Raw genomic sequence first — 11,147 nt, forward strand, 5'->3', positions numbered from 1 at the left:
TTGGATAGCCTCAGTCATTCTTTCCAGGCTGAGCAGGGATAGCCTGGGATACAGGACGAATTAGCAGATGGCTTCTCTGGATGGCCATTCAGCTCAGCCGTGGAGCCCAGGCTAGCATAGCCAAGGCAGGGCTGTGTGGAAAGCCTCCGCCTGCTTACTCTCTTGAATTGCCTCAAATATGGTGTCAAGTCCCAGGGGATCAAAACCCGAAGCAGAGTGTCTCGGTTACGAAAGAGGGGGTTTCTGGGCTGTTTGGGGAGGGGGGAATGCAAGCCTGACAAATGACATTGAACCTGGTCCCCAACACCTGGGACCTCTCCCCTGGTTCTGTGACATTCCCCACCCCCATCATATGATTGAGATCCTAGGATCTGGCATCATAGCCAATACCTGTGTGAAAAACGTCCACTCCAACTCGCCTGCCCTGGTTTTGTTGCATGGGCATCAACCTGAGGGAGCCTGGCTTCTGTGGGGGTAGCTCTATATACTGGGGGCTGGCCCTGTTACTTGAGTAGAAATTCATTCTGGGTAGGGTTAGCTTGTGCAGATGATCGTGGCTGAACAGTGCTGGGGTTTCATGGCACAGAAGAACAAAGTCATTGTCTTGTTTCTTCCCCTAAAACCAGATCTGTGTACATCATGAATGACGGGTCGACACCACAGGATCAATAGGGCAGGGGGATATCCAGCTCTCCTCAAAGAGTCATACAGGTCAGGGAACATGCATTTCTATGATGGGTTGATATACATATGTGCATATGTACATATATGTGGACATGTAGTGCATATATGTGTGTCTGTGTTGTGGGACTACATGTATGTGTGCTTATGCACACTCCCAGACAAGGCCATTTTGGATCAAGCTGCTTCCCCATGGCAGAGATGCCTTGCAGTGTTCCACTGGCGTGCTGGAGGCTCAGCTTTTTCTGGCTAACGGCATGGAAGGAATGGCCTGTGCTGGCTTGGCAACAGTCTTGCTGCTCTGCCACATTCCTGCTAGCCAGGAGGTCTCTGAAAGAGATGCAAGATCGAAGGCAGCAGGAAGCATAGGTGGAAACAAGCCAAGTAGACTGGGGGAGCAAGTCCTGAACCCTAAGCTTTGGACCTTGCATGCTGTCTTAGTCAGGGTTTGTATTCCTGCACAAACATCATGACCAAGAAGCAAGTTGGGGAGGAAAGGGTTTATTCAGCTTACACTTCCACATTGCAGTTCATCACTAAAGGAAGTCAGGACTGGAACTCAAGCAGGTCAGGAAGCAGGAGCTGATGCAGAGGCCATGGAGGGATGTTTCTTACTGGCTTGCTTCCCTTGGCTTGCTCAGCCTGCTCTCTTATAGAACCCAAGAGCACCAGCCCAAAGGTGGAACCACCCACAAGGGGCCCTCACCACTTGAACACTAACTGAGAAAAATGCCCCACAGCTGGATCTCATGGAGGCACTTCCCCAAATGAAGCTCCTTTCTCCAGCCTGTGTCAAGTTGACACACAAAACTAGCCAGTACATGTGCGGAGCCTAGTATGGGACTAGTTGGTGGGTGTCAGGAACGTGTTCTGAGATCCCGGTCTATGAGCCAGGATGGCAGTGGGGAGCTTGGGATGCCTATGTTCTGCACTCAGCGATGCTGACTTCTGCTTGATACCCTAGTGGTTCCTGAAGCCACGGCAAAGCTAGTCCTCTGAGGGTGTGCCGTGGTAGGTTTGTGATGACCACACCCACAACCATTGTGCAAAGGCTCAATTGATCCTGAACTCAGTGGTCTCCTGGCTCTGAGTGACTTCTCCCCACGACCTCAGGGCCACCTCATAGGCTCATCTAGTGCTGGTCAGTCTCCACACTGAGCAGAATGTGCCAGGCATATTGGATCCCTTGGGCACAAATGGGAAGCATTCAGTGGAGTAGCTTCTTATGACCACTAGGTATCTCCATGGCAACTGCCTCAGTTGGCCTGACAGTGGGACCACACATACACTTTGGTAAGTCTGTTAGCACACACAGAACACATCTGGCTGAATACAGGTATCCCAGAATTCCTTGCAATGGGAAAGAGAGTGGTGAGGTCACTGAACTGAAGGTGACTCTGATCCAGGCCTTCAGAAAGAGAGCCAGGTAGAGGCTTAACTTCCTCCTGACCATGCTGACCTGGTGGCAGCCATGCTGTCATCTGTCTGCCACAGCCAATTCCCTGGAGGACACCTAGATGGTGGCCGGATGATATGAGAGGCCTCCTTCTTGCTCTGCCAGCTGCACCTCTCTCCCAGGACGGGAAGAGACCACTGTTCACTTAAACTCTGAAATAGTAAAACTGTCTTAAAATCATCTAAGACCTTAGGCAGGATCTGGGCCAAGAGCTAACCTAGGGTAGCCTGGGGTTTACTACTGGAATTAAAGCAGGATAGAAACATGATCCCAGAAACTCCCATAGAAGTGCCATCTAGGCCTAAGGTTGCCCCTGTCCCACAGGGGGACATCAAGGACATAAGAGAACCAGGTTACCCTAGAACCTGCCATATTGGGTCATATCTGAGGACCACAGGCTCAGAAGGTGGCCAATGGCATCCAATCTGGACCCCCTCCCTGGCAAGGGGAAAGAAACAGGCAGCATCTCCTTCATGGTGAGGGTCCCTAGCTTGTATACTATTTACATTGTATTACTAACAGCCAGTGTCTGCTTGTACTGAACTCTCTTAGAAGGCTCGGAGATCTCGAGGCTCTTTATGACTTCATGTGTCCTAGAGTCTTGGGATGCCAGGACAGTTTGTACCAGTGACTCAGAGGTGTGACTCTCTAGTGGGGAGACACCGACATCAGCTTTTGCGAACCACCTTTGTCTTTGGAGGATCACTTCCCTTGTTATGAGGCTGTCTCCAAACAAGGATTCCGCATTGCCGTGCCTCACGGTTCCCATAATTTATACAGTGAAAGACTTCTCGCCATGAGCTGGCCTGTGGCATGCAGACATAGCTTTCCCTTGTAGACATATGTAAGAAAGCTATATCGATTTTCAGCTCTTTTCCAGAGTTCTCAGGCCCTGTGCCTCACCCTGCTCCTGCCTACCCAAGTCCTTATGGAATTGTGAGCTACTTTGCACAGGGAAGAAACTTCTGGCCCTGCCCCCACATGCCACAGCATGGGGCTCACCCGGGACTGATGACAGCTCTCCCAAGCCAGGTAAGGATGCAAATCTATAAATGAGTTCCCCAAATCTACACTAACGGTCCCATATACTCCAGATTTCCGTGCCAGCATTTAATGGGCAAAATGGGGTCAGGATGGTGATTCAATAACAGGCTTAACTGGTTCCCCTTAAACACCAACGTGTAGACTTTTGGGGGGTTGCTTTGAAAACATTACAAAGCCATGTGACTCATAGCACACCTCATGACTTTTTAGAGCATCAGGTGGGCTCCCACAGAGGCTTATGTCTCAAGAGGTCAGGATGAGACTCTTGTTCCTAGACTTCCCATTCCAGGAACTCAACCACCCAAAGGAAAACCAAGAACCCAAGACACTCTATGCTGACGGTGGCATTCTGCTCAGGGCAGAGAGACGGTAGAAACACCCAGGGCAGCTGCGGAAGTGTACTGTGCACATGGTGGCGTAGTGTTCCTAACCTCAGTGTGCCCCTAGTGGTGTGAACAATATCTGAGATATCTAGGTTCAGCATTAAGGGATCCAGGGGCTAGAGACCAAGGACAGCAACATATTGCAATGTACAAAGGTAATCCCTCCACAGGGTACCTGTCCACCTAGGGGGTCCACGAGCTACTGGGACACCACAGTGAAGTGCTATCACCTGCCGTGCAGACCCAGTAGCCATGCAGAATGGATCAGGCAGTGAGAAATGACATCGTGAGAGAAGCCTGGTTATGCTCCGAGTGCACAGTCCGGAGGGAGGGAGAGGTCTGCTCAGTCAATACCACAGAGCGTTCCTTCAGGTAGACCCGGGAAGGCAATGGAATTCATTTCTTCTTTTCACTTTACAAGCACGTCTCCGTTTGCAGTGCGTGCACACCCCTCAGTCTGCTTTCTGGGGCCGACAGCTGATACTGCTGTCTCTCTGGGAGCAAAATGGGAAGCACTCTGCTTTCAAGGCTGTGGGCTGGACAGGAGCCTCCCGGCCCTCCGCAGGGACAGATTTAGCACATGCTTCAAAGCGCATCCAGCCCTTTAATTCTCAGACATGGCTCTTGGCTTAGCAGGGCTCTGCCCAGAATGAGCCTCCTGACGCCCCGTGCTGTGGACTCATAATACCTGCTTCTTGGATGAATCGACGGGCTAAAAAATCTAGGACAGTCAGCCAAAGCAAGACGGGAGACCTGCTCTTTCATCTCTCGGTTTCTACCAGCATCAGGAGAAAAGAGCCAAAAAGCCAGAGAGGAACACAGTGGGTGGCCAGCAGGAAGTTCGGAGATAGCACTGCCAACTCCAGCCTAGACCTGCAGAGGCTGAGCCTAGGGGCCCCCGAGGGCAACAGGACTGACCATGCTGGCTGCCCAGATGCCTCAGCCAGGCTGAGAAACACACTGAGCCCCGGTTCCCATAAATCCCGGCTTTCATGTGGTACTGAATAGGACAAACAATGGATCTATTTCAGGCCACAGAAAAATGGTCCAGCCCTGGGCTCCTCTTGCAGTTAGGAGGCTCTGGAACCTGGCCCTGCCCAGAGCCTCAGGAAGCAAACGCCACCGAGTTTATGTAGTGAGTTCTGGGGTCTGCAGCTGAGCAGGCCTCATCTTAATCACAGGAGGATGTGGCAGAGGGTGCCCATCATGTGGGCACTATGGGCTCTAGGCTTAGGGTCATATCACCCAAGGAGAGAAACCCTCCCTGCCCCAAAGCACACCACAGCCTGTCTGGTTCTACCTGATTGCCAGGTCTCCGGGCACATGCTGCAGACCCAGGTAGGGACCACAAAAGGCCGAGTCTGCAGTCCGGTGGTGCTGGCTGCCCATTTCTTGTTCTGTTGTCAGATGCATTTGGGTCCCTTCTTCAGACGATCACATCCTGAAAGAGTTGGAACTGGCAGCCCTTCCTCCAAGGGAGACAAAGAAAGGGAAATATCCTTCAGTCAAGTGTCCTTTCTGGGGGAAGCCACAAAGAAAATCCCCACCTGAGAGCAAGCAGTCGCGGCTAGGTGTGGCTTTGGTTAGAAACCGAGGTCCTGAACCAGGAACACTCAGCACCAGGAAGGGTCCATACTGTGACCCTGGAGTCTTCGTCAGGTGTCTTAGTCAGGGTTTCTATTGTTGCAAGGAAACCATGACCAAAATCAAGTTAGGGAGGAAAATCATTTGGTTTACACGTCCAGATTGCAGTCCTTCACTGGGAGAAGTCAGGACAGGAACTCGAGCAGAGCAGGAACCTGGAGGCAGGAGCTGATTTTGAGGCCACGGAGGGTACAACTTCCTGGCTTGCTCAACCTGAGTTCTCCTAGCACCTAGGACCACCAGCCCAGGAATGACCCCACCCACAATGGGCTGGGCCTTCCTCTGTCAGTCACCAATTTTAAAAATGCTCTACAGCTGGGCATCATTTCCTCAGCTGATGCTTTCTCTCTGATGATCCTAGCTTGCATCGAGTTGACACAAAATCAGCCAGGCATGCATGCGAGAAAGGCAGTGAATCGCAGTCCAGAAACTGGTGTTCAGCACTCCAACCGGGTGATGACCCATCAGTCCACGCCACCTCTGCTGACAGGAAAACATTCCTCCCAGAAACAGGATGAATCCATCTATATTCCTCCTAGGCTGGAATCTGAGCTAGCAGGTCCTTCCCTACATCCCTCTAGCCCTCTCCACAGGGCCTGCCTGGCTTTGGGACTCCTGTAGCCTATGGTACCAAGCCCTGGATAACATTTAACCTTCCTTATTAGAAACACAACAGGCACTTGCAGATAAAAGGATCCGGGGGAAAGGCTGGGTTATGGAGAGTACATCAGCACTCTACAGAAGTCTAAGGTGTAGAGCTATGCCTGCTTCTAAAGGCTTCTTCTAAGTAAATGGGTCTGTGTGGCACTGGGTTGATGCCACTCCTGCTGCTGCTGATCTCTGTCTCTGGTATCCTGTCCCCTGACTGGAGCCCAAGGCAGATCCTTGGGCTTGTGTCAGCATGCCCCACTTGGTGAAGCCCGTGTGGGAAAAGCTCAGATGACTTCCTTCACAGCCCAGGGTCAGCACCAGCCCTTCCTGGGTCCCTGGGACTCTTTTCCCATGATGCAGAGGATAAAGAATCCCGTGAGAAAAAAAAGCATGGGCTGTGTGAAACCCATCCCTCTTTGGGGGTGGGGGTGGGGGTGGGTGTCACAAATGACCACAAGCTAAATATTTCTTGCTGGGAACGGCACTCCACCTCTCCGGGAGGCAGCTGTGGTGAACCAGGCAACCTCCTAGTGAGATGCCTTGCTCAGTGGCTCAGTTAACCCGTTGTGTCACTGAGAAGCCACCAGTGAAGCCACCTGTGGCCAGGGCAGGGCCTACGGCAACACCTGGATCCTTGGCTTCAACACGATCTTTCAGATCTTTCAGTTCTGCCTGAGCGTGGCCATCAGGAACCCAGATGCTCTCTGGAGGAGTGTGTGTGTGTGTGTGTGTGTGTGTGTGTGTGTGTGAGGGGTGCAGTACTGATTCTGGACAGTGGCCTCAGGTAGCTCCACATCTTTCTTGCTCCTGCCTTCTGATCCCAAGCTCTAAAGCAGCCCATCTCTTCCCCTACTTTATGGGATGCCTGTTTGCCTGTGTACATTATAAGTGTATACATACATGTGCATGCCCATGGTGTTGGGAAGATGCGTGTTTTACCTAAAGTGAATATTTGGGAGGGGGGGCAGCGTGCAAAAACAGATCCCTGGAGATGTTTGAGACATGAAACTTGCACTAGAAACAGAATTCACTAGTTGCTTGAAATTCAGATGTATCCATGCATCCTGTATTTCTTCTAGTCACACTGGAGTCCCCAGGACCCGCCAACCCCATCACACCCCACCCCAGGTCAAGTCCCTGTGGTTTCTAAAGGGGCACTCTGGGGGGTTGACCTGGGACCTTTTCAGAAAGTCTATGGTCAGTTGAGGGAAGGAACGAGGTATTCTAAAAGAAGGTGATCACATGCTTACACATTTCAGCTTTAGATCTGTATGCCGTCAGCCAGTCTTATGACACGGAAGGAGGCTTTGATCATTTGAGGACACAACCCCGTCCTGTGGGTCAGCTGCACAGGATCCTGTGAGCATGGCGCCCCCTGGAGGTCATCTCAGAAACACGCCACTACAAGCTCTGAGCCCGGTACTCCAAGCAGCCTGGAACCTGCTGTCTCACCTCAGGTCCCTCTAGATTCCCTGACTGTTAAAGCTGCCACACCCGCATCAACTGTGCTGGTGTGGAGGGACTTCCAAGTGGCAGGGTTTTCCAAGTCAGCTCAACACTCTCCCAGAATTCTCCCTTTTCATGTCCAAGGTTTCATGTTTAATTAAGCTCTTTCATTAACATAGTAAGTCCGATAAGGATGTGTTGAGAACAAATATGGGTGACATTAGAAGGCTGCCTCTCCCTTTGTAGGAGCCAGGATGGCACTTCCTGAGGGAAACGTGTCTACCAGGGCAAGGTTAGAGAGAGAAGGGGCAGCGTGGCTGGCTTCTAGAGCCTCTGAATTCCAGCACTGTGTAGTCACGTGACACCACTCTCCTGGGGTACGAATCCAGCCATTAGACTCTCCAGCCCTGTCAGTCAGGTACTGCTCAGTCCCTGGGACGCCCAGGTACTCTGCAGGGACAAGCCGGAGGGCAATGCTACCATCTGGGATGGAGGTCTCGGGGCAGATGTCAGTCTGGGAGACGAGAGGGAAAGGCAGGCTGTGAGCCATCACCTCCCTTCTCCCGCCCCGCACCCCAGCACTTATGCTGGCCACAGTCCATGAAGCGGGAGGTGACCCTAGGATCAGTTAGAAGCCACTCCCGAGGCTTTGGGCTGGGGATGTGTGAGCAGGCAGACCGGTTAGTGGCAGAGACAAATGCAGGAAACACATTGACACGACGAACGGTGGCCTTGAGACTTTAAATTATGAGCACATGTCTGTGCCCATGTTGGGGCAGCTCAAAGGATGATGGCCAGATACTCTGGGCCCTGCCTTCCAGGAGAATAGAGCTGGGCTGGGCTGGCACTTGGGAGTAAGGGGTGGGGGGCGGGGGGGGGGCACCTGCGAGGCTCAGGGAGTAATTAAGTCAGATGTGGTGTTTCAGGATGGACAGCAGGGGGCGCCAGATACCTCTGAATCATTCCCAATCCTGGAGTTCCTTACAACTACGGTGGGCGGGGGCGGGGGCGGGGGCGGGGGGGGCGAAGGGGGGTAGGCTTTTCAAGCTGACTGCCATGATAGGTAACAAGGGGCCTCTGTCCAGCAAGAGTGGCCTTATACATCTAAGCATCTCCTGAATCCAAGCAAACTGACCCTCTGCGAGGTCCTGTGTTGAGCCGGGGGAGCCGGGACTGGATATCATCCAGGCTTCTTAGTAGTCACTGGGCAGTTTCAAGTTTGCCCATCCTGTATGATATTGTTCCCAGACCTAACCTTTGGAGGCTTTTGAGATTGCGAGTCCTTCCCTGCCCTCAGTATTGAATTTTAGAAGGAACCCTAGCTATTATTGATGGAATCCACTGTTCTGGGATTCCCATCAAATGTGGATATGCAAGGCCCTGGGAAGGCATTTAATATTTTTAAAAATGTTTCCTTTCAGATATGGGCTCATCAGGTTGGACAGTTGATTGCCACACCCTGGTGGCCCTCTATGGCTGGATGTCAGGCTCAGCCTGGTGCTCCTTTGGGTTCTGACTAGAGCCTTTGTCTTTGCCAGGTCCTCTGTGTCCGTGAGCATGTCTGCGCTGTAAATCAGGGCAGTCTGTCCTCATGAATTCTATACCTGGAGGTGGTTCCAGGACCCTGGCACAGCTGCCCTAAAGCAGCCGCACCTCTTGCAGTACAGGGGCCAGGGGTCTGGAAATGAAAGCCAGAGGCTCTCTGCTACACAGCTGCTACTTGGGGGCGGGGGGGGGGGGCTGAAGGGATCCCCTGGGCCAGAATCTTTGAGAGTCCTAGGGTGTAGAGAAACAATGGAGACCATTATTCCCGACATAGGCCCTGTATCCAGCAGGGTGCTAGGACCTCACAGGGCAAAATGGAGATCATCAAGCTGGATATAGGTTCTGTATCCTACAGGGTGTTGAGATCTCAGGGGCAGGTCCATGAGGCTGCACTTCCTCTGACAGGTGGGCACAGGTTCTATCAAGGGATAATCACAGTGTTCTGAACTTAAGGGTCCCTGGTGTTTACTGGTATCTGTCCCCTGACCATTAGAGACTTGGAGGAAAGCTCTGGTCTGGGGGAGGGGTCTAGCTTGGCCTACACTTCCTTTCCATGGCTGCTCTACCAGTGTGGTGTCCTGGCTGAGGGAGTGACCATGGGAACACAGGGTGCTGCGGCACAGCAGGGGGATTTCAGCAGCCCCTGATCAGACATAGAAGGAGGGGGTATTAGATGGACCCAGCTTTGAATGCTGACCGCAGATTTGTTCAGTGGTCTGATGCCCCCAGCTGCTCCCACAGGCCCTCCTGCCAGCAGAGAAACAGAGACCTACAGTCCTCTGCTCGGGGATGAAATATTCAATTTGATGGCTCAGGAGGGTGACGCTTCCTTCCTTGTCCCAGCCCCACTATAAACGGTAGCCGGCGCATTGGCAGAGGCCCCACAAGGCTGCAGGCTGTGCAGGACAGACCAGCGACAAGGTACCCTCTGGGAGGGTTCAGACTGCCCTCTAACAGGCAGGGTGGACCTGGTGTTTGTGATGGGGGTGGGAACAGGAGAGACATCTCTCAAACAGTCAAAATTGATAGGATTTCACCTCAGAATAACGGCATAGAAAGACAGAAACAGAGCATTTCTGAAAATGCCAGCATTCCTAAGGGTGGTCCATGTCGGGGTGGCAGGGTGGACTCATCCTGGTGGCTAGCAGCAGTGTCCTTGGCTTCCTCCTACTGCAGGTGGTCCTGAGGATACCGATCCGATCCGCACTTGGTGAGGATGCAGGCCTGTGTGCTGTGGTGGCTGGCCCTTGGCATTCTGCTGGCGATTCCTGCAGGTGAGGGGCGGGGCCGCTCTGGGACTGGAGGTAGCCATAGCTCTCTTACCTTTCCACACCTCTCCTTCAAAGTGTCCTTGCTCTGGTCTGCAGTGGTGAGTGGGGGTTCGCCCTAGGTGACGGCTAGGTGACAGCTCTCCTTTCCTTTTGCAGGAGCCAAGCCAATGCCGGAGGAAGCAGGTACACTTTTCCATGTCTTTTCTCTCATGGGCATAAAAGGTAGGGGTGCGAGCGCAGGTGGGTGGGGGAGCAGAGGCTGCTCAGCTCTGGCAGACAGAACAGTGGGAGCCCTAGCTCTCCTGAAGGATGATCATGCAGGTCCTGTTGCCACTAGAGAGCTGTGCATGCCGAAGGAGCCAGGACGCCATTGGGTTGGGCTTTGTCCTCTGCCATGTCAGAACACCCAGGCAGAAGGGAGATAAGCTCTCAGAGTCTCCCCTCAGTTTGAGCTCAGACTCTGGGCATTCTCAGGAGACCCAATACCACAGAGGCGGCCTAGCCTGTGCTCTAGAACACGGGTGCTGTGTTCTTGGAAGCCTTATCGGCATGCCGCCTGAGTCCACACATCATCTCCCAGACAAGGCAAGGCCCTGCTCTGTTCTGCCGTCTCCCCCTTTCATCTCTTTCCACCAGACCAGGTACTCTAACGGGAAAGAGGTACACTCAGAGTGACTCAGACTTCCACTGGCTGGGAAGGTGTCCTCTCTGTGGCCGGCACTGGAAGCGCCATCCACTGGCCCTGGCCGTATAGGGATGTTCTTCTAGCAGGGACAATGGGACAGGCACTGAGAAGATTGCCCGTGTCTTGTCTTTCAGATCCTTACGCGCAGCCACCAGCCATGCCCTACTGGCCTTTCTCCACCTCTGACTTCTGGAACTACGTGCAATATTTCCAGACCCAGGGCGCCTACCCACAGATCGAGGACATGGCCAGAACGTTCTTTGCACACTTCCCTCTGGGGAGCACCCTGGGCTTCCATGTTCCCTACCAGGAGGACTGAGCACTGTCTGTCCGCTGCCTGC

At 53.0% G+C, this 11,147-nt stretch overlaps 1 protein-coding gene across 1 annotated transcript; it reads left to right on the top strand.

Moving 5' to 3' along the window:
* Window positions 1-3,096: 3,096 nt before the first annotated feature.
* Otos (otospiralin) lies at window positions 3,097-11,147 on the top strand. The gene is made up of 4 exons (XM_052193686.1): window positions 3,097-3,169; window positions 10,027-10,124; window positions 10,278-10,304; window positions 10,941-11,147. Exons 2-4 carry the CDS (start codon window positions 10,067-10,069, stop codon window positions 11,123-11,125), a joined length of 270 nt encoding a protein of 89 aa, XP_052049646.1. The 5' UTR covers window positions 3,097-3,169; window positions 10,027-10,066; the 3' UTR covers window positions 11,126-11,147.

The sequence above is a fragment of the Apodemus sylvaticus genome, chromosome 9 (assembly GCF_947179515.1).
Source record: "Apodemus sylvaticus chromosome 9, mApoSyl1.1, whole genome shotgun sequence".
NCBI classification, from domain to species: domain Eukaryota; kingdom Metazoa; phylum Chordata; class Mammalia; order Rodentia; family Muridae; genus Apodemus; species Apodemus sylvaticus.